The sequence below is a fragment of the Dromiciops gliroides genome, chromosome 4 (assembly GCF_019393635.1).
Source record: "Dromiciops gliroides isolate mDroGli1 chromosome 4, mDroGli1.pri, whole genome shotgun sequence".
Taxonomy (NCBI): Eukaryota; Metazoa; Chordata; class Mammalia; order Microbiotheria; family Microbiotheriidae; genus Dromiciops; species Dromiciops gliroides.
Window position 1 is genome coordinate 363,005,857 of NC_057864.1, and position 24,093 is coordinate 363,029,949.

General features: G+C 37.2%; 1 protein-coding gene across 11 annotated transcripts in view; it reads right to left on the bottom strand.

Moving 5' to 3' along the window:
* Positions 1-24,093, bottom strand: part of PTPRK (protein tyrosine phosphatase receptor type K) — a 756,597-nt gene that overhangs the window by 120,822 nt on the left and 611,682 nt on the right. For all 11 annotated transcript variants that reach the window (XM_044001295.1, XM_044001287.1, XM_044001294.1 and 8 more), the window contains exon 13: positions 20,936-20,972. In XM_044001295.1, the coding sequence (XP_043857230.1) occupies positions 20,936-20,972 (37 nt within the window). The remainder of the gene's footprint in view (positions 1-20,935; positions 20,973-24,093) is intronic.

Here is a 24,093-nt window from a genome sequence, read left to right on the forward strand (position 1 = left end):
GGTGCTAATTTTCTTAAACCATATCAATTTATTAAGACTCTATTTTAAAGGTATGGAGTGGCTACAATTGATAACTGTGAAGGAAGAAGTTACACCAATACAATTACTGATTCTTGAAGTATCAGAGTAATTTTCTTATATAAGATATGAGAGGGGCAGCTAGGTGGTGCAGTGGATAAAGCACCGGCCATGGAATCAGGAGGACCTGAGTTCAAATGTGACCTCAGACACTTGACACTTACTAGCTGTGTGACCCTGGGCAAGTCACTTAAGCCCAATTGCCCAGCAAAAATAAATAAATAAATAAAATTTAAAAACCATTATATAAAAAAAGATATGAGATATCTTTAAATCCCTCCCCCCCTTTGTGCTGTATTCCCAAGACATACTTTAAATATTCATATTTATAGATTGCAGGATAGTTCTGGTAAAGAATCCTATTGTTACAAGAGCTATATGGTAGCAGAGCACAAGTACAGTTTAAATGGCTTTCATTTTCAAGATCACTGTGTTGTATCAAGTAAGTTTCTGGAAGGCAGGTTCATTTTTCTGTGGGTTTTTTTTTTTACTCTATATTGCTAACACATAGTACAGTCTTTGCACACAATAGACAATTATGAAATCCTTGTTGAATGGAACGGAATTAAAAACAATGCGAATTCATTCAAAAGATGTATACAAATAGAGCAGGACCCAAATGCAGTTCAGATGTGTTTATTTTTTTTCAACAGATTAAGAAGCCTTTCTCCCTTATTTCTAACTTATTTTCCAATGTCTGTCACTTGAGATGGCATTTTCATCCATCTGCAAGCCCAAAGAAAACAGTGAAGGATGTTGCTTAAAGTAGCAACACATATTGAAACTTCAAAAGCAAACGTGTTTTAAAAATATAGACTTTAGGGGCAGCTAGGTGGCACAGTGGATAGAGTACTGGCCCTGGAGTCAGGAGGACCTGAGTTCAAACCTGACCTCAGATACTTGACACTTACTAGCTGTGTGACCCTGGGCAAGTCACTTAACCCCAATTGCCTCCCCCCCCCCAAAAAAATATAGACTTTACCTACAAAGAAGAGTAGAAATGACAGAGAAGTAAGAGACAAAGGATGAAGGGAGAAACTGAATATCAGCTTTTCTCGTTATTATTTTGCTACTTACATATTTTCTATTGTAGGCAATGAATTTTAAAAAGAAAACCTGCCACTTATTTTTTCCACTCCTAAACAGATTTTCCTCAATTTTGGAAAGGTTTTATGGATTGCGGGGTATTTCTCTAGTCATAATTTTTTTGGGAAACATCACTATTTAACAAAATGCCCTCTCCTTTCTATATAAATGATTACCTGAAATAACTGCACTGCCTTATCCACTCATTCCTACAGTATTACCTTCCTGTTCCATACTTGCCTCAGCATTATAAAGATGACTGCTTGGGTCCTCTAGTATACCAATGGAGGGCAAGTGTTGGAAGAACAGGCCACACTGAGAGGGCTTAATTATAGACTAGATGAAATACTGGTACACTGGAGAGAGTGCTGGGCCTCGAGTCATGAAGACTCATCTTCTTAAATTCAAATCTGGCCACAGATACTTACTAGATGTGTGACCCTAGGCCAATTTCTTCCTCTGTGAAATGAGCTAAAGAAGAAAATGGCAAATAACTCCTTTATCTCTGCCAAGAAAACCCCAAATAGGTCATGAAGAGTTGGACATGAATTTTTAAAATCATCATTATCATCATCAATCATCAACACCAACAATGAGATGAAATACTGTGTTCCGTCCATCATCTGAGGGTTAGTTCAGTTTTCAGAGATGCATCACTGGAAGGATGGCCATCAAACAATAGATTGTTTGGGCCAAAGCAAGTTCATGAACATTTTTCAAGGCATGGAGGTACTTTACTCTTCTTCAGTACAGGGCTAACTCATGCTAAAATGGTATTTTAAAGTATCAAAAAATTTTTAAAAATAATAATAAAAAAACATTTTATTTAAAGTTTTGAGTTCCAAATTCTACCTCTCCTTCCTTCCCTCACACCCCTGCCCCTCTCACCCTCCTTGAGGTAGTAAGCATTAAGTTATAGGTTATACATGTGTAATTATGGAAAATATTACCCTATTAGTCATTATGTAAAAGAAAACTTGAATAAAAGAAAAAATGAAAGAAAGTAAAAAATGCTTCAGTCTGCATTTAATCAATATCAATTCTTTCTTTGTAAGTAGATAGTATGCTTTATCATCAGTCCTTTAGGATTGTCTTGGATCATCATATTACTGAGAATAGTTAGGTCATTCACAGTTCTTTATCAAACAATATTGCTGTCACTGTGCACAATGTTCTCCTGGTTCTGCTTACTTCACTATACATCAGTTCATATAAAAGTCTTTCCAGGCCTTTCTAAAATCATCCTGCTTATCAATTCTTATAGTACAATAATATTCCATCACCATCATATACCACAGTTTGTTTAGCCATTCCTTTGATTTCCAATTCTTAGCCACCACAAAAAAGAGTTGCTATAAATATTTTTTTGTGAAAATAGGTCTTTTTCTCTTTTGGGGAATGTCTTTGGGATATAAACCTAGTAGCAGTATTGCTGGATCAAAGGGTATGCACCGTTCTATAGCCCTTTGGGCATAGTTCCAAATTGCTCCCCAGAATGGTTGGATCTCCACCAAAAGTAGATTGGCACCCCAGTTTTCTCACATCTACTCCAACATCCAATATTTTCCTTTCTTATTATATTTGTCACTCTCATAGGTGTAAGTTGATAGATACCTCAGAATTGTTTAAATTTGCATTTCTCTGATCAATAGTGATTTAGAGGGGCAGCTAGGTGGTGCAGTGGATAAAGCACCGGCCCTGGATTCAGGAGTTCCTGAGTTCAAATCTGGCCTCAGACACTTGACACTTACTAGCTGTGTGACCCTGGGCAAGTCACTTAACCCCACTGCCCCATTAAAAAAAAATAGTGATTTAGAGCATTTTTTTTACATGACTATATAGCTTTGATTTCTTTGTCTGAAAACTGCTTGTTCATATCCTTTGACTATCAATTGGGGAATGACTTGTATTTTTATAAATTTGGCTCAGTTTTCTATGTATTTGAGAAATGCAGCCTTTATCAGAGATACTTGTTTCAAAAATGCTTTCCCAGTTTTCTGCTTTCCTTAAAATCTTGGCTACATTACTTTTGTTTGTGCAAAAGCTTTCTAATTTTATTTATCAAAATGATCTACTTTATATTTTGTATTGCTCTCTATATCCTCTTTGATCCTAAATTCTTCCTGTTTTCATAAATCTGACAGTTAAATTTATATATGATATCAAGCTTTATGTGTAAGTCATATACCCATTTTGACCTTATTTTAGTATACGATGTGAGATGTTGGTATATATCTAGCTTCTGCCATACTGCTTTCTGTTTTCCAGTTTTCCCAGAAGTTTTTGTTAAATAATAAGTTTTTGTTTAATAAAGTATTGAAGTTAACAGTTACTTTTGGCTAACGTACAGTTCAGTTAGCAGGTTTGAGCTCCTAATCTATTTAAAGAATTCTAAGTACTATCATGCCCTTAACATCTATGCATTTCAATTCTCCTATAGATAATACTTTTTTGGGGATGTGTGTGGGGGGCAATGAGGGTTAAGTGACTTGCCCAGGGTCACACAGCTAGTGAACGTGATGTGTCTGAGGCCAGATTTGAACTCAGGTACTCCTGAATTCAGGGCTGGTGCTTTATCCACTGCGCCACCTAGCTGCCCCTGGTAATACTTTTAATAGTAAAAGCAGGGGTATTATTTCTTGATTATTGACTATCTTTGATTATTCAGGGGGATTCTTTCTGGACATTTAAAGAGTTCATGAGAATAATGCTTTGGGAAACAGTGATAACAGGCTCTTATTTCCCTTAGAAAAAAGGCGATCTTGGCTCCTGGGAACACACCTTCCCTCCCGCCCACAGGTATAAGAATGCTTCCTTACTCACCACTACTAGAGAGGTCAAGGATTTCTGTTCATATAACCCTGTTCCTGGGACTCTCATTCTCTCCCCTCCCTTCTACCAGTGGATTAGTGAAAGCCCTATTCCTGCTACCATAATTGAGTGCTGGAAGGAGAGACATGCTACACTTGAGGAAATGTGTTCATTCTGTCTCATATGGAAATTCAAAATCTGTTTTCAGATAAAATTATGTCGTATTACAATCAGATTCTTTATCACTATTGCAAGTAATAAATTTTGGTTATATTATGAGTTAGTTACATGAAAATTTTCTATCCTAAAAACTTAACCACTATCCATTTTCAAGGGGAAAAAAAATTTGAACTTGTAAGTGAACTTTTGGAACAAAAATAGTCAAGATTGATTTTGTTATCCATTTTTGAATTTTGAAACCATAATTTTGATTAAATGTCTTGGTTCTAGAAATGTTTGTCTTCCATAAACTACAGTCCCCCCCCCCAAAATCTGTCTTTTCTGGAAAAAAGGGTAAAATTTACTGAAAATACCTTTTCTACAATCATAACTGGATAAAACACCAATTTTATTTAGGAAGTTACTAACAATGAAGGCAGGGAAAATCAGGGACAATTAAGCATGTCACAATTTGTAGTATCTATAGGAACAGTTTATCATATATTTTCCAATTTCACACACTATTGATTTTGCCTTTCAGGCTTACATGAAGAGCATTATTCAATACCTGAATTTCACATTATTTCTTGCTTTTTGCTATCAGTAATTTGTTCAGATGAGTTATTACTTTAGTCTTTGTAATTTTTTATATTTAAGAAATATAAGATGACATGGTGCCATAAGTATTTACAAAGTAGTGTCTAATCAAAGTTTCAATTTGAATGCGGTGACCCTTATAGGTTTAATATTGATAAAGGATTTATCAATATTTGCAGGAAAGTGCTATTTTCAAAAATCCATTCAGCAAAATCCATTACAGCATATAGGATATTTTTATGAATTAAGAAGGGAGCTAATTGAAGAATGTAAAAATGATTTCCTTAAGAAAATTAAATTAGCATATATTAAAATCCAGAAAGGATGGTGATACAAGACTATTAGCTATTAAGTTATAATGAAAACATTTTATATCCTGAACTAGAGCTGAATTGTAGGTAATATGACAGCAAATCTATAAAGGGACGTTAGGTATCTGAAACACAGTTTATAATGCAGTCTCCTTTCTATTATGTTTAAGAGACAAAGGCAGATCCAACTCTAGATTATTTTTGCCAACCAAGGGGAATGCTGTCACAGAAAAACTGCCCAGCTGGTTTGAGTAATGGTTTTACATCTATCGAGCTGGACAACAGGGAGTCTGGGTCCTAAAGATCCAAGGTGGGCTCTTAATAATGTATAATGATCTTTAAATATTATAGACAACTTTCAAACACAACAGTAAAAACATTCAAAGTAATTTATTTTCATTCATTAGAAAATATAGACCACTGAAGAAAAGAGAGACGTAAATCTTATTTCCCACTGACAAGCTCTGACTTTAAGTAAGTGGCATTACATGCTGGCCTCAGCTTTCTTATCTGAGAGGGCTATGATGGTGATCCAATGAGATAATGTATGTAAAGTGCTTTGTAAATGATAAAATGGTACATAAATGTCAGCAATTATTACCATTATTATCTACAAAGTAGACTGTGCCTATCACTAGACTCTTATTGCTTTTTGGTCAGACCACTTTATCTACAAGATATCTTAATCTGAATGTCTTGTTGCCAAATCAAAATGGCACTCCCTCCCCAAATACACATACCATAAAACCCCTGACTTCTATTTTTTTCCTGTATACTCTCTAGTACCTATGTAGCTTCCTGATTACAAAATATGAAATACCAATGTAATACTCATAATTTCATATCTTCATTGGGCCTCCAGTATATCATCTGTCAATTGGGGATATTTCCACTTTACATGAATCAAGGTAGAAGGCTAGACCAAATGGTCTTACTGGTCCCTTCCATGTGCTGATGGATAAGCATGAAAATTAAAAAGTATTTTTTCTTTTTAAAAAATGTTATTTTCCCCAATTGCATGTAAAAACAACTTTAACATTTATTTTCAAAAGTTGTGGGTTCCAGATTCTCCCTTAAAAATATTTTTCAACCGGTTACTGTGTGTGCAATTTATTTTTAAATCTTGCCACTTGACATAGGCTATATATAGTCCTTCCTTTCTACTCTTTAAGCTACAAGCATAAGTCCCTACACTTTCACCTTTAACATACACTGTTACAACACCCCCCCCCCCATCACTATTATAAAATAGCACAGTGATAAACTAATGGGCTTCCAGTCCTGGGTTCCAGTCATGGTTATATTAGCAAGGTTACCTTGGGAAGACACTGCATTTTTATAAAATATCCTTCCAGTTTATAGTCTCAATGTTCCAACATTTGCAAAGTGGTGAGGATTTCTTCACTGCATTCTTGTGGTGGTATGACATTGACATGGGGCTTAGGACAAGACAGACATGTCAAGGAGTCAAGGGATTATTAAAGTTTAAACTGGCCAACTAGCTATCAGGAGAGACATACCTAAGAAGTAAAGGGAGATAAAATTCTATAGCAGGAAAGTCAGTTAGGCATGACTACTACCTGAGCTAGGAGACAGAGGTAACTCCAGAGTCAGGACTATCATTCCAAAAAAAGAGAATCCCCATGACTCTCAGGAATCTTTCCCCACTCCACTTTCCATTTTCAGGTGGTCACCCCACCTATCTTTTATAAAAGCCTTTGTCTTCCTTCTGTTCTAGGAAGATGTCTCTAAGCCTTTTCTTCCCCTTTAGGCTAAGTCTTTGACTTCCCTCTCAGTCACTTTCATTAATACCCAATAAAGGACCATTTTATTTCTGATTGGACTGTATAGAGAGTGCAATTCTTTACAGAGGAATACCTAAGTACCCACTCCCCCCCCCCCCCAGTTTTCCCTGTGACAGCACAGATGGGGGCAGTATTAGTTCTCTCATTATCCAGGGCAAAAAATTCAGAGATGGGATAATCCTGGGAAGTGTGATTATATATGAATACATTTACGTGAAATCAGAGCTAATTCTGATATTCTCTTCTTTCTTTTGTCACCTCCCAAATTCTGGAAAAAAAACATGGTATGCTGAGTTTAGAATGCAGAGGCTAGTTCTCCTAGCTTGGCCTTGAAAAGGGAACTAGCGAATAGAACCAAAAAGAAACTGACCTATCAAACTAGGGTGTATACCTTCTATATGTATAGCATATCTACATGTAATAAGAAGAAAAAATGGGAAGACAGGGCAGGTACTTTCATTCCTTCCCCAAGAGCTATGTTCCAAGTATCATGCATAGGTGCCTTCACTTACCTCTCTTCTTTTTTCTGTCAGAAGGCTATATCAAGGTTTCTCTGCTATCACATACCACAAAATTTCTCCACTTGGTGTCTGAATTTTGGATTATGATAAAATACAGTCTAAATCTCTTTGTTCTGTGCATTTATACACACATACAAAGACATGCATGATTAAATATTTGGGGTTTAGTACTAAAAGACACATGCCTAATTCAGAGACCCTATTATGTTATTTTTTTTTGCATTATAATTATCCTTTAGATGTATAAAAATTATATTATGGGGACTAGAGGTTAGGTTGGCATAAGGATGGTCACAGGAATTTCTTATTTCTAATAGTCTTAGATCCTAAAGGGTTTAAAGTACCAAATAAAGGGGACTATCCGGGTAAATTCTTGTTTAGAGAATGAGGGTTCTTCTCAATCCAGAGTGTTTTAGTAGCAGTTTTTTCATCTGCAAAACATGAGAGATTATCTGACAAAAGTTTTGTGAATCTATGATTGTATCTGTTCAGTTATCGACAAAACATTTTTCCATCTTTTAATAATAGCTTCCCCCCCCCCCGCCCCCCTTTGCTACCAGGCCCAGAGCTCCTGCCCTAGCATAATTAACACTGTCAGCTCTAGAATTCCCACCTTGAGAGCCTACGTTGCCCTGTCACTTTCCAAACCTCTCTGACCTACTGTCTTCCTCTAAACAGAATGTAAGCTTTGAGGACAGAGACTGTCTTCACCTTTGTGCTCATATCCCCAGCACTTAATATAAAGACCTTAGCACATAATAAGTGGTTTTTCTTCTATTCATTTATCCAGAAAAAATTGTACAAAAAATATTTATAGCAACTCTTTGTGGTGGCTAAGAATTGGAAATCGAAGGAATGTCCATCAATTAGAGAATGACTGAACAAGCTGTCGTATATGATTGTAATGGAATATTATTATGCTATAAAAAATGACAAGCAGGATGATTTCAGAAAAAACCTGGAAAGACTCATATGAACTGATGTATAGTGAAGTGAGCAGAACCAGGAGAACATTGTGTACAGTGAAAGCATTATTGTTCTATAAGCAATTGTGAATGACTTAACTACTCTCAGAAATACAATGATCCAAAACAATCCCAAAGGACTAATGATGAAGCATACTATCCACCTCCAGAGAAAGAACTGATATTGATTGAACACAGACAGAAGCATACTATTTTGCATTTTCTCTTTTTTTTTACTTGAGTCTTTTTATGTAAAATAACTAATATGGTAATATTTTACATAATTGCATGTGTATAACCTATACTGATTGCTTGCAACCTTGGGGAGGGGGGAGGGTAGGGAGGGAGAGAATGAGAGAGGGATAGAATTTGGAACTCAAAACTTTTATCCATTCATTCACCTCTCTCTCTCTCTCTCTCTCTCTCTCTCTCTCTCTCTCTCTCTCTCTCTCTCCCTCTCTCTCTCTCTGTGTGTGTATATATATATATATATATATATATATATATATTTTTTTTTTAGTGAAGTAATTGGGGTTAAGTGACTTGCCCAGGGTCACACAGCTAATAAGTGTTAAGTGTCTGAGGCCGGATTTGAACTCAGGTACTCCTGAATCCAGGGCAGGTGCTCTATCCACTGCACCATCTAGTTGCCCCCACTTCTATAATTTTTAACAGTGGGTTCCCTCTAGGAGAAAGGGAAGGAAAGAGCGAAGGAAGAGAAATAAGCATTTATATAGTGCCTAATATGTGCCAGCACTGTGCTAAGCACTTAAAAAAATATATTATACTTCTAGAGGAAGCTAGGTGTCGCAGTTGTTTACTCCAATAATTTTTAATGGTAGTTTCCCACAGTACCAGGACTAGGTCTCACTGTCTACTTCAAAGCTTTTCAAGAGTATTTCTCACTTCTTTTAACTTCTATCCATTTCTATGTTCATCACAAACATAAATGCCTTTTAAACCATACATAAATTATAAAAACATGAAACTTACAAGTGCATATTTTTCCGGTTTAGTTGAAAATAAACTTGAAGTTTAAAAAAATGCTCATTCTGCTTCTAAATTTTTTTGTGATTACAAATATTGAAATAAAGTGGATTACCCCTTGATGCAACTTTTGTTCTAGATACTGAATATTAGAATATATCTCTGTACGTAAAGGGGGTAGATATTCCCCAGGACTGTCTGGGTTTAATTCTGTCCCAGTATTTCTGGCACGTACAGTGTATTTGTCCTTATTTTATGGCCAAGAAGCTGTATACTTCCATTTAGTTCCCATTTGGTATAGCATGAACACTGTGATTCACAAAGTGTATTGAGAAAGTACCTGCCCCCTGATAGACAAATGACACAAGGAGTAGATCTACTAACAAATTTTAAGGCCTTGTTAAGTCACCTAATCTATCCGAGCTTTAGTTTCTTCATGTCTAAAATTGTGATAGTAGTTCATTAAGTGGTTCTATTACTAATACTGGTATGGCAGATACCTGGACAAATATTAACAAGTCAAATAATAAATGGTGTTATGTCAGATAGAAATAGTGCATGTGGTAAGATAGCAAATGAGGAGTCATGGCAGTTACCTGGAGGTTTGACACCAAGAAGAGTTTGCTGTCTCTTCTTTCTAGGCAGGTAGTTCTTTATTGAGGAGGTGCTATTTCTGGAGTTGTTTATATGGAGCAGGGAGAAGGTATACATAAATTAGAATCTAATAAGGGAAAAGTCAATTTTATTTTCCTTAATGATCATGTTTCCTAAACTACCTGATACTACATTATTTTGCTCATCTCTTTATATCGTTATTACTTTCTCATTACCCTCTCAATCTTCTAGATGTATACTCAACTAGATACCTTTCCTTTCATTTTTCTTTCAGGGAATATTCATGTAGAATGAATTGAGGGACATACTATATACATTGTCTAGGTAGGGAAAAGATGTACAAGTGAGAATGGGTTTCAGTAGAATAATTATTTCACAAGCCTGCAAGGACTCATTAAAGACCACAGATCAAAGCATAAGGAAATAAAAAATATAAAGGCAAATATATTCAATAATGGGTGGTTTTCTTTTGATTTCTTTAAAAAAATGATTTTGTGGAAATTTTATTGAACCAGTTAAAATCCCAACATGATCTATTTTCTTCTAGTTTTATTCTCACTGGAGATGAATAGCAGTTGGTCACTCTCCTTCCTATTTTTGTTGTTCAAATCTATGACGTTAACATTGCAAGGAATTCCCTGTGTGCCAAATGCTCTGTAAAAGTGATGGCTACCTCTTAGACTCCTTTCCCTCTTTGCTAACAACTGAAATGTCTATTGGCCATTTTCATAGATCTAATATTTAACTATTTTTTCCCCTTTCTTTCTATCCCCGGGTCTTAGCATAGTGCATAACACATGGTTAAGTGTTTAAAAAATGCTTGTTGACTTGACTTGGATTATTTGCATTCCTCTCTGTATCCTTTCCAAGTTGTGGAGCCAAAAACTGGATGCAGAGTTTTACAAAGTTTCAGAATAATCTAGGGGGAAAAAGATTAATTTGCTATCTCTACATTTTGTAATCCTGGACTCTGTCTTATTCAGATGTTGTATTTTTTTTTAAACCTATGTCTAGCAAATACTCTGTTGTTTAAAAATAAGGCCTTCTGGCAACAGTGTGTGCCAGCCCCAGCCAAATGTTTCCCCCAAATTAGTAAAGTAAGGTTTGCCTTTATTCTTCCTGGAGAATTAGAGATTCATAAATAATGAAAGAAGCTGCTGAGAAATTTTGGACCACTCTTATGAGACTGCCAAAGTTTCCCTAGTGGGGCACCTGTTGATTTGGGTGTTTGGGAGAAGAGAATCATAAAGTACAACCATGCCCTATTCTCCTCATAGCAATCTAATTCAGGGATGTTAGAGATGAAAGATACTTTGACCCTTACAATTCCAGGCATGAACAATCTAGCTAGATCTTCCCAGTCACTTTAACTTAATATCAGGGTCATATTACTAGTGGGTCTGGTACTTCAGATGGACCTAGGTATAGGTCTGAGCTGAGTAAGTCATATGAGCAGACAATCACTGCTCTTTGTCAGCCACCTTTTGTCAGGATCTGTTGAGTGAGGTGATAGAAACTATTCCTTCAGCATCACTTATTTAGGACTACCTATTTATCCAAGTTCTCTTTCTTTAATTCCCATAGATGACTCAGAGAGATGTAGGTGTGTGCCGTAATGGCAAAAGATGCTAACTCATGTGTAGAACTGCAATTACAATGTGCTACCTAGACCAATTTCTACCAGACATATGATGCTGATTGGCATTTTCTCATGGTATTATTATGTTCTTTGCAGGGTCTTCCCCCATAATAAGTGTACTACCCTCCATTTGTCTTTAACTTTATCTTATTTGCTTTTGATAATTTCTCCAGTTTCTCATGAATACTGACCTGAAGGCATAAAATGCCATAAAATTTACAACAAAGGTAGTTATCTCCTTATGAGTTTTGAGGACAGGACAATTATTTTACCTGTTGTTTTCAGAAAACACTTGGATACTATAATACAAATACTAACTTAGTGTGAGAATCAAGGTGCCACCCCCCTACTGAGAAAGACAATTTGAGAACCAAGGCAATGCCCCTCTGAGAAGAAAGCATGAGACTAACATCGGGAAGTTATATCTATTCATAGAACCGCCTATAAGTCATGTCAATCAATGCTACCAGCCAATTAGCTTGGAGCTGTGTGTGGGGACTACCCCCTCTTGCAGTTCCACAGGGAGCTTCCGCTCAAGGAGAACGGAGGATTTTTTTCTTTGGCTTGGAGGTTGCAGTAGCAGCAGCAAGTCCAGGGAGCTAGGCTCTTTCTTTCTGAACTCCATGTGTTCTTCCTCTCTCTTGCTAACTTCTCATATACTTTAATAAATTTTTAATGCCCAAAGACTGGTGCTATAAGCTTCTAATTTAAGGTGACCACACATTAGATTTTAGATATCACACTAGCTTGGATAGCAATTAGTCCTGTCATCTCCTTCTTTAATAGTAAATTCAATTCAGTTAAGACACTTATTAATTGCTTTTTTTTTTTTAGTGAGGCAATTGGGGTTAAGTGACTTGCCCAGGGTCACACAGCTAGTAAGTGTTAAGTGTCTGAGGCTAGATTTGAACTCAGGTCCTCCTGACTCCAGGGCCGGTGCTCTATCCACTGTGCCACCTAGCTGCCCCTATTAATTGCTTTTTAAACACAAATCACAGAGAATACAAAAACAAAACAAAAACACTCACAGAGCTTTTGGAGTTTCCATTTTATTGGGGTGTGTGGGAGTAGAGTGGATAATAGGTACACAGATAAGTGAATGTAAAATAATTTGAAAAGGGGGATAGCACTAAAAACTTAGGGAGATCAGGAGAGGATTCCAATAGGTGGTGGAATACGAAATGATCCCTGACAGTAGTCCAGGATTCTAAGAAGCAGAAGTGAGAAAAGGACAAAGAAAATGTAATGCTGAGTTTGAGGACCAGTAGATAGTACAGTTTGGATGTAATATAGAGTATACAAAGGGGAATAACATGAAAAAATGTATTAAAATGTATTAAAAGTTTCAAATTCTAGGCTGGAGAATTTGAATTTTATCCTAGAATCAATGGGGAGCCATTGATGATGCTTGAGGAGGAGAATAACATGGTTAAACTTGCATGTTGGGAAGATAACTGCTCCTCAGTTGTTCTATCTTTAATGTTAGTATGGTTATCATTCTACTTTTTATTTCAATATGCACATTGAGTCTTTTAGATTAAAGTTCTAAAAAAACCCATATCAAAAAGGAAGGGGGAAGGGAATAAGCATCTAAGTGGTACATACTACGTGCCAGGCACTGTGCTAAGCACTTCACAAACATTAACTTTATTTCAGCCTTGACACAACTCTAGAAGGTAAGTGACACAAGGGTCTGAGGCTGAATTTAAACTCATGATTTTCTGACTCCAGGCCTAGTGTTCTTAACAGTTTGACACCTAGCTGCCCCCCAAAAGGAGCAAATAGTGAGAGAGGTGATGATAGAAGGATATACATACACATAATTTAAAAAACCACAATGGATAATAAAATATACCTATTTATTAATACATGTCTTAATATATACATATATCCTCTTTTGTCTGTTCAGAAGCAAGGACTCATTGTACTTTCCATTTTCTTTCTTTTTTTTCTGTGGGCAGAGCAGTGAGGGTTAAGTGACTTGCCCAGGGTCACACAGCTAGTAAGTGTCCAGTGTCTGAGGCTGGATTTGATCTCAGGTCCTCCTGAATCCAGGGCTGGTGCTTTATCCACTGTGCCACCTAGCTGCCCCCATACTTTCCATTTTCTAAGAATTTCCTTGTTCAATTTTACTATGGGGGAAATGGGACTCTATTTTATATACATTACACATCCCTAGACTCAAGGTAGGGAGCAGGGTATCCTGGAAGGAGCACTATTTTCAGAGGAACGATATATCTCCACATTCTGGGTTTTTGGGGTTTTTTTTGGTGAGGCAATTGGGGTTAAGTGACTCGCTCAGGGTCACACAGCTAGTAAGTGTTAAGTGTCTGAGGTCAAATTTGAACTCAGGTCCTCCTGAATCCAGGGCCGGTGCTCTATCCACTGTGCCACCTAGCTGCCCCCCCCCATTCTGTTTTAAACTTCTTCCCTATCTGCTGCTATCAGAAGGAAAGTGGAGTCTACATGTGTGACATGTATAAGAAAAGCAGAAAAGGGAACCACCTGTGCTAGTGTGGAACCAGTCCTGTGGTTCCAGTCATTTTAGGACTAAGCTTCAACTTCAATTATTGTGTAATATAATCAACAGCATAGCATGAAAGCGGAAAATGAAATCCCTTCAATATTTCCTGTCCCTAAAGTACTCTGAGGCCCTGAAAGGAAAGGCATCATGTCAAGGTGCTCATTTCTTGCAGGATGAAATCTGACCAAATTCACTAGAAGGTTAAATTGTAACTTGCTACCAAATAGCAGTTCAAGCTCCTGCCACCTCTTTGTGGCACTTCTCTGACGTTTAATTATAGTTGTCATCATTTAACCTAAGACTCCAACAACTGAGATCTAAGTAATGATAAGAGGTAATGGTTAACCTTTCCTTTGGAGCCTCTGCTCCGATCTATCACCACACTCCTTAATTTGGATTAAATCGCAAAAACAGACTCTTCACAATGAATTGTGAGCTCCAATGGCCCAAAGCAGCTGTAAAAGGAAGTCATAACAGTAGCAATGATTAAGGTGTTGAGAGAGATTCATCTAAACTGTATTTCAATTTAAGCTAACAAATAGTCAGATTGGGTAAATCTAAATACTAGGGATAAAAACATACACCAGTGGTTGGGGGTGGGGAAGAAGGGGAGAAAGAACCTTTGATCTGAATAAAATGATGTACTTAGTAAAGCAAAAATATGTTTTAGTTTGGGGGTATGCAGGTGGTATAGCATATGGAACACAGGGACTTGTATCAGGAAAACTTGAGTTCAAATCCAGCCTCAGACAATTAGTGGCTATGTGACTGTTGGAAAGTCACTCTGCTTTCCTCAGTTTCCTCATCTGTAAAATGGGGATAATAATAGCACCTAGCTCCCAGGGTTGTTATTAAGATCAAATAAAATGAGAGTAAAGCAATTGGTAGATAATAGACACTCTAAAAATGTCAATTAGGTGTTATTATTATTATTAAAACAATATTTTAATGAATTCCATTTGGAAATGATAAGGATTAACAGTTTGGGTGAGGGAGATTCTGTATCATATGGTAGTTTAGGTTGAAATCTAAGTCCATATAGAAAAAAAAAATTGACACTACAGTAAAAATTATAAACTTAAATAGTGGCTACAATTATATCACCTGCAAAAGGTTTTTATTCAGGAAATTTAATAAGGAATATCTACATCTGTTTTAGATAGAAGTTATTTTAGATTTAATGAATAATGTAAGATTTACTGAATTACTCTATTAATGCATATGAATTTAGAAGCAAACAAAACTTTGTGTAGTGAGGCAAAAATAATACAATGGTGAAGGTGGCTAGGAAACCCAATTAAATAGGAGCTAATCAAGAATTCAGTTAAACTCAACAAATAATTAATAAGTGTTCACTGAAACTGAGGACAAATGAGGAAAGGTTAAGAAACAACCAACTAGATACACTTAATGAATACACCAAGCCCTCACGAACTATATCCAAGGATACAAAAAAAAAAAAAAAAGAAAGAAAGAAAGAATGAAAGACCAGGCATGGTGGGGTACATGCCTAGAATCCCAGCTTGAGGAGAAGGGTTGGCTGAAGGGAGAGGTTGAGCCTTGTGGATCTCCTGAGTTTGGGAGTTCTGAATAGCAGTGGGCTAAGCTAATAGGATATCTGGTCCATAAGGTGACACCAACTTTTCTCCATGTTGCTATCTAGTGGAAGGTCCCAAAGATCTATCCTTGGGCCTATACTATTCATTTTTTTAATGACTTTAATGGAGGCATGGAGAGCACATTTACTGAATTTGCCAATAATATTAAAAAGGGAAATAAGGCTAACACATTGGATGACATAATTCAGAGCTCCCCTCCCCACCCCAAAATCTTGACAGATTAAAGCAATCAGCTAAACCATATAATATTATGTTTCATATGGATAAATGTAATGCATTATGCAAATTAAGGAATGTTCTATTATTTTGTCAGTCAGTGAACTCCCATAGTGGGAACTATTTCCACTAGCAAACTGCAACCTTTTTTTTTAACAGAGGTCAACAAAGTACTGGTCCAAGGGCCTATAAGGCCCATGAACTAAGAATAGCTTTTAAATTTTAAAATACAAAAAAACTTTATTTAAAAATAAATGTAGGGGGCAGCTAGGTGGCTCAGTGGATAAAGCACCGGCCTTGGATTCAGGAGGACCTGAGTTCAAATCTGGCCTCAGACACTTAACACTTACTAGCTGTGTGACCCTGGGCAAATCACTTAACCCTCATTGCCCTCCCCCCCCCCAATAAAGAACATTCTCGGCTTTTAGGGTTGTATAAATGGTAAGCCGCTAAATATTTATGTTGAAAAAATACTTCAGTTCAAAAGGTCAACTGTATAGATACAAGATAGGGGAGGCATTGCTAGAAAATACTTCATGAGAAAAAGGTTATCAAGCTCAGTTTAAGTCAGGAGTATGATGTGGCAATTAAAAATGTTAAGCTGTAGTAATAGAAATGTACTGTACAGGACAATGTAGACAGTGATGTGCTCAGCTCTGTTCAGATCACATTGTGTTTAGTTCTGGACACGCCACATTTTAGGAGGGACACTGACAAATTGAAGATAAAAGAACTGAAACCATGCAATATATTAGTCAATCCATCAATAAACATTTATTAAGTGCCTACTATGTGCTGGTCACTGTGCCAAGCATTGGGCTATACAAAGAAAGACAAAAATAGTCCTTGTCCTCAAAGACCTCACAATCTAATGGGAAAGACAATGCAATAATAGAAATAAAAACAGATACACATACACATACGGTGCTTTAAGATTTGCAAAGCGCTTTATATACATCATCTGATCTGATCCTCATGCCAACCTCATGAGGTAGATGTGATCAATATCTGAGGCTTAGAGAGATTCATTATCTTGCCCTGGGTCATAGAGCTAGTAACAGTTTACATTGGGATTTGAGCCTAGGTCATTCCCGACCCCAGCAGCTAGGTGGTACAGTGTATAGAATTCCAGGCCTGGAGTCAGAAAGATTCATCTTCCTGAGTTCAAATCCAACTTCAGACACTTACTAGGTGTGTGACCCTGGGCAAGTCATTTAACTGCATTTGCCTCAATTTCCTCATCTGTAAAATGAGCTGGAGAAGAAGGCAAACTGTTCTAGTATCTTTGACAAGAAAACCCCAAATGGGTTCACAGAGTCAGATATGACTGAAAAATGAGTAAACAATGACAACACCATCCTGACTCCAAAGTTTAGTGCTTTATCCACTATTTATGAGGAATCAGTTCAAGGAACCCCATGGCCATTTAGCTTGGAGAAAAATATACATACACACCAGATAAGCAGCTTTTTTATGTCAAAGGCCTCCCTGCATTTTCACTGGCTGTCCCCCATATCTGGAACTCTCTTCTTTCTCATCTCCATCACCTGACTTTTTTGAATGCCTTTGAGTTTCATCTAGTTGTATATTTTACAAGAAACCTTTCCTGGGCCTCTCCTTCCTCTATGGATTATCTCTAATTTAGCCTGCACATAGCTTGTTTGTACATAGGTTTTGCATACTGTTTCCCTTATTTGAATGAATGCTTGCCTTTCTTAGTCCTTAGCAAAGTGTCTTACACACAATAAGTTCTTGTTTTTTTTTAGTGAGGCAATTGGTGTTACGGGACTTGCCCAGGGTCACACAGCTAAGTGTTAAGTGTCTAAGACCGGATTTGAACTCAGGTACTTCTGACTCCAGGGCCAGTGCTTTATACACTGCGCCACCTAGCTGCCCCATAAGTTCTTAAATAGATGCTTGTTGACAGTTGGCTGACTGGAAAATGAACTAGACTTTTCTGCTTGATATCAGGGACCAGAATTAGTAGGAATAAGTGAAAACTATAGAGGCAGAATTCAGGTCAATAGAAATAGACACTTTCTGACAATCAGAGTTGTATAAGAGTAGAACAGGTAACCTTGGGGGCCAGTGAGTTCTCCATTACCTTTTTTTTTTTTTGGGCGGGACAATGAGGGTTAAGTGACTTTCCCAGGGTCACATAGCTAGTAAGTGTCAAGTGTCTGGGGCAGGATTTGAACTCAGGTCCTCCTGAATCCAGGACCAGTGCTTTATCCACTGCGCCACTTACCTGCTCCTCCATCACTTTTAAGTCTTCATTTAGAGGCAATATCATCATCAATGGGAATGCTGCTCAACTAAAAGTTGGACCAGATGACCTTGAAGGGCCTTTCCAAGTGAGATTCTCTGATATGTAAGACAACATGTTTGGCTGAGAGCACACAGATCCTGCCCCTGAATAGCTCCCAATCAAATAGAGGGGAAATGATGTGTAAAACAAAACAAGACCACCAATTATGATAAAAAACCAGAGTGCCGTGCAAAGGAAAGGTCTGGACAAAAGACAATGAATTTGAGGACAGGGATCTCTTTAATCCATTGGTTAGTGGCATCTGCTTTTATTTCAAGTTGATACCCCAGAACTACAGCATACTACCTGTCACGGGTAGCTAGGAAGCACGAAAGATAGAAATGGGAAATTCTGAGTTCAAATTTGGTTGGAGACCCTTCCTAGCTGGGTAATCCCGGGCAAGTCATATAACCTCTGTCTGCTTCAGTTTCTTCAACTGCAAAATGGGGGTCATAGGAGCCCTTTCTACTCAGAATTGCTTTAAGGATCAAATCTGATTTGTAAAGGGTTTAGCAAAGTGCCTTGGACATAGTAGGTACTTAATGAATATTTCCTTCCTTCTTCTAACAGAATTTTTGACTTGGATTTGTCCATAATAAGCATTTTAGGATGGGCCGGCTTGAGCCCATCACCTTTTGGTTAAAAACCAAATGTGCTGATTGAGGGGGAAGGTATAGAATCCTAAAAAATCATCTTGACATGGATGTCCTTCCAGAGCTTCAAATTCAACAAGTCCTAAATATAGAACTCCTTAGCTCTCTCTCAAAAATGCCTCTCTCCCTGATTTCTCAATCTCTGTTGACAACACCATTACCAATGAGACACTCTGCAGTTTTGTCTTCACACTTTCTTTCTTGAGAGCTACATACAGGTCTTTTGATACCAGATCCAGGGTTCTTTCCAGACCAATCTGCTTTCTATCAAAGAATTTGAACTAGACTTCTATGACATGAAATATACTGGACTCTAAGAAATATGTTATAGAAAATATTTTCTTAGTGAAAGAAAAAAAAAGACAATCAAATTCCATAAGCTAATACAAAAACTAAGTGAGAACTGAAAATATTTCAGGGGCATTTCAACCTGTCACTTATAATAACAAAGGAGTAGCTAACTAGACCTAAAAAGATTCTTTAAGACTCCAACAACAAGTGTTAATTTAACAATACTTTGATCAAGCTGATGCCTCTCCCCAAAGGATGGGAAAACAATGTTGGTAAAAACCCAACATGTCTGCTCTCTTTAAACTACGTCCTAAAAAAAAATCAACTAAAAATATACTGGAATGCAAACTAAACTATATAAAGGTAAATAATCATATATAACAACTTTTTTATTCCTAACTCTTCTTTACAATTTCTCTTCTTTGTATTCTCTTTGAACAATTAAAAGAATCTTAATCTTCACCCCGCCCAAAACTGTTATTTCATTTTCTTTAGAAATGTGTACACAGTATTCTGTATAAATCAAGGGGAAATAGTTTTAATTGTCATCACAAATCAAGAACTCAAAACAAGGGCTTACTTGAGCAGACTGATATTAGACTTTGGAAAATGATGGAAGGAAAGATGCCAGCACAAACAGAATGTAGCCATTCATTTTTACCCCAAACTGATTTACTACTACTCATGAATATGGGTCCAATTCTAATTACAGCAGCCAACATATAAACGCAACACCAATTCTCTGAGGATTATTATGTTAACATCAATAGTCCTTTCTTGTTTCTAGTGCTAAAATCTATCAAATGCTTCTCCTTATTGCTGAAAAGTCACGTAACTATGCAATGAGAAGCTATAAATGTGGAAGGAAAAGGAGAATCTCATCCACTTTGAACCCTGTCTTCATCCTAAGACAAAACTGCTTTTTACTACTGAATGACTTGAATACTGCATCACTAAACCATGTTATCCAGAATTAGCATGATTTGCCCTAGCAGATCTCCTTCAAGGAGGTCTTATGCTATGGTGTCCCTTGAAATTTTAAGAAAAGGGAAAAAAATTGACAAAGGAAAGAAACAGAGAGCAAAGAAGAAAAGGAGAAAAGTATCATCTAGGAGAGGGCTTCTTAATCTTTTTCCACTTGTGATCCCTTTTTGGCCAAGAAATTTTTAGCAACTCCAGGTATATAGGTATATAAAATAGGTATACAAATCAAACAGTTACTGCCAAATTTTTGCAACCCCACATTTAATTACATGAAGCCATGTGGGGTTGTGACCCAAAGTTTAAGAAGTCTTGATCTAGGAATTTCTTCATATAATAAAGTTATCAACCTGTCTCCATGCCCTGAGCTGTGGCTACATGTGCATTAAGGAGGATGGCTCTTTTATGCTTCATAGTAACCTTCCACTTCTAACCTGCCCTTGGTAGCTTCTCCTAATACTCCAACTGTTCAGAAGTACAAGACCTTGCTGAGTACAAATGACAAAAATGAGCTTTTCATATTTTGGCTAAATCCTGCCTATTCTTGAAACAAGATTCCACTAGCCAAGTACAAAGGAGTAGAAAGTAGCCCACCATTATGTGTTAATGATACTCAAGTGAGCCAGAGTACTTTGCTGGCACTGTCACTGGGCTGTGCTACAAAGGCTATATAATAGAAATGGCACATTTAATTAGTCCTGATGCAAGGAATAAAGCACTTTCCTCTTAGGGCAGGGGAAAATGGAGTGAAAGAAAACCAGTCTCTTACCTTTCGTAGCTATTCGTACACACTGGGTTTTGGTTTCCTGTTAAAGGGGTAAAAAAAGAAAGGAAATATAATCAATGTATAGTTCAAGCTATCCTACTTAACAACTAAGAAAAGGCTTTTTAAGACCATCCAGAGTAACAAAGACTGGAGTTTGGACACTAGATATTTAAATATTTTCCAAGATTAAAAAAGGAGATTATTATTTTTTAAAATTTAAATCGGACTTTACAAAAGTATTTGTAAGTGTAGGCAGAATTCTGCTTTCATTCTCCACACATCCAGTGGCATGAGAAAAATTATAGTTTTGTACATGGCCTGGAAAAAACTCCCATCTGTGCTTAAATTTAAGGCTGGTACCACACTCCCACAGGTCATGTCCACTCATGACCTCTTCCCTTCTTCTATACTATTTCATTTGATAATCTCTTCCATGACTTCAACGATCATCTCTATAATAATGATTCTCAGATCTATATATCTAGCCCTAACTTCTCTCCTAACCTCTGTACTAGCATTTCTAATTGCCTAGTAGATATCACAAATTGTATGGCCCATAACATCTTAAACTCAACATGTCTAAAATTGAGCTCATTATATTTTCTCCCGATCATTCCCCCCATTAACACTGGCTCACAATCTATGTGTCATCATCAATTCCTCACTCTTTATCACTCCCCATATCTAATCTGTTGCCAAGCCCTATCAATATTTCCTTTGTAACATCTCTCACATATACACCTTTCTCTCCTCTGACATTGTTACTCATCCTGGTTCAGTCCCTTACCTCTACATGCTTGGACAAATTCAATAGTCTTCTGATTGGACTCTAGTCTCTCCCTCCTCATCAGTCAAACCAATCTTCCTAAAGTACAGATATAACCATGTCATGCCCCTATATTTCGTAAACTTAAGTGGTTCCCTATTATCTAAAGGATCAAATATAAAATCTTCTATTCATTCAAAGCCCTTCACAACTTGACTCCTTTCTACTTTTCAGTATTTCTACACGTTATTCCCTCCCACATATGTTGTAATCTGATGACAATGGCCTTCTTACTTGTTTCTGGCACAAGACCCTCCCATCTCAAGTTTCACTGGATGTTCACCTTGCCTAGAATAGTCCCTCCCCATTTCTTCTTTCCAACTTCCTTCAAGTCCCAGTTAAAATCCCATCTTTTTTGAGAACCCTTTCTTGATCCTCCTTAAAGCTAGTGTCTTTCCTCTATGGATTATCTCCCACTTATGATGCATACAGCTTCTTTGTACATAGTTGTTCTCGTGTTGTCTACCCCATTGATCTGTAAGCTCCTTGAAAGAGAGACTGTCTTCTTTCTTTGTATCCTCAGTGATTAGCATAGTGCCTGGTACATAGAAGGCACTTAATCAGTTCTTTCTGACTGATGTAACAGCTGGGTTAAGTTCCATCTGCAAAAGGGCCAAAATACAGTTGGGAAATGTATACCCACCAGGACCAGAAGGGTCAAAAGGCATGTGTGTAGTTATCAATAGGGCTGCACAGGTGATATCAATATAGAAGATAAATATCAGAGTTGCCCCATCATTGCTGTAGATAACAATGAAAGAGCTTACATTGCTTTGGGGGTGATTTATATCATTACAAATGATATTTTTATAGGTACTATCAAGAGCATGAGAAAAGAGCAAAAAAGATACAAGGCCAGAAAACAAACAGGTATTTAGTGAATTTAGGAAGTAGCTTCTGAGCTGGCTGGTGTATATGTTGATTTAGTAGCTTGAGAAACTGGTGAGGGACCTATGAAGACCTGAGTGTAGAAAGAGATTCAAGACACTGACGGGAGAATCTTGTTGGTAATTTCCAAGAGATTAGGAAGACTTAATGGTGGAGTGAGAGTGGGTTACATAGTAAAGGTAGTCTAATGAGAAAGACATCAAGGAAAAATATCATAGAGAACCTAGAAGCATCCCAGTTCTGTTGGGGATTTGGAATGAGAATAAAGGGGATGAGAAAGGAGATTTGTTATATGGTAGCTAGGCTGGACCTGATCACTAGTATGCCTCTCCCTTCACACAGCACATCCTACTATACATTGGGTTATGATGAAATGCTGTAAGATCAGATCCAGTACAGCCTTTGTGAACTGTATGCTTTCATGCTCCTGCTGAGATTCTATTTTGGATGGAAATTACTTGCAGAGGCCATACACTGGATACCCTGCCAGACTTTTTACATTCTTCTTTCTGTTCAACCAGAAGAGGTAAAATTAAGACTGGTGAAAGGTAGAAATAGATGGTATATCTCATGAGCTTTTCTTTCTTTTTCTTTTTCTTTTTTTTTTGTGGGTCAATGAGGGTTAAGTGACTTGCCCAGCGTCACACAGCTATTAAGTGTCAAGTGTCTGAGGTCGGATTTGAACTCAGGTCCTCCTAAATCCAGGGCTGGTGTTTTATCTACTGCGCCACCTAGCTGTCCCCAAGCTTTTCTTTTTTAAAGCTTTCTGGGGGAGAAAACACGGATTCACCTTTCTCAGATTTGTTCCCTTTTATCCATGGTTTGGGCATCAATCCATTTAAAATGATGACATTTAGTGAAGGCAGAAAATAAATGAATTCTTCATCAATCATTAAGCATTTATTAAGCCCCCACTGTGTGCCAGACTCTGGGATACAAAGATAAAAATGAAACAGTCCTTGCCCTCGACTGCAGTAAACCATAGATATATACATTGTATGTGCATGTGGACAAGTGCATCAGTGTGTGTATGTAGGTTTGTAATTCACTATCCAACCCCTGATCTCAGTTGAAAGTTATAGAACAGGGGGCAGCTAGGTGGTGCAGTGGATAGAGCACTGGCCCTGGATTCAGGAGAACCTGAAATCAAATCCGGCTTCAGACACTTGATACTTACTAGCTGTGTGACCCTGGGCAAGTCACTTAAGCCTCACTGTCCCGCAAAAAAAAAGTTATAGAACATAATTACATATGATAAAAAATTAATATGTAAATAAGATACATCTTTATGATATCTTTATGAAATGTAAACCTTTCTGATTGTATTTGGAAGATAAAAACAGAATTAGCTGAGCAAATAATGTAATCATACCACCGGGGGCCTTAAATATGTGGATGAATGCCAACTCCACAGCAATTATATGCAGAAGATCTGCACAGAGCAGAG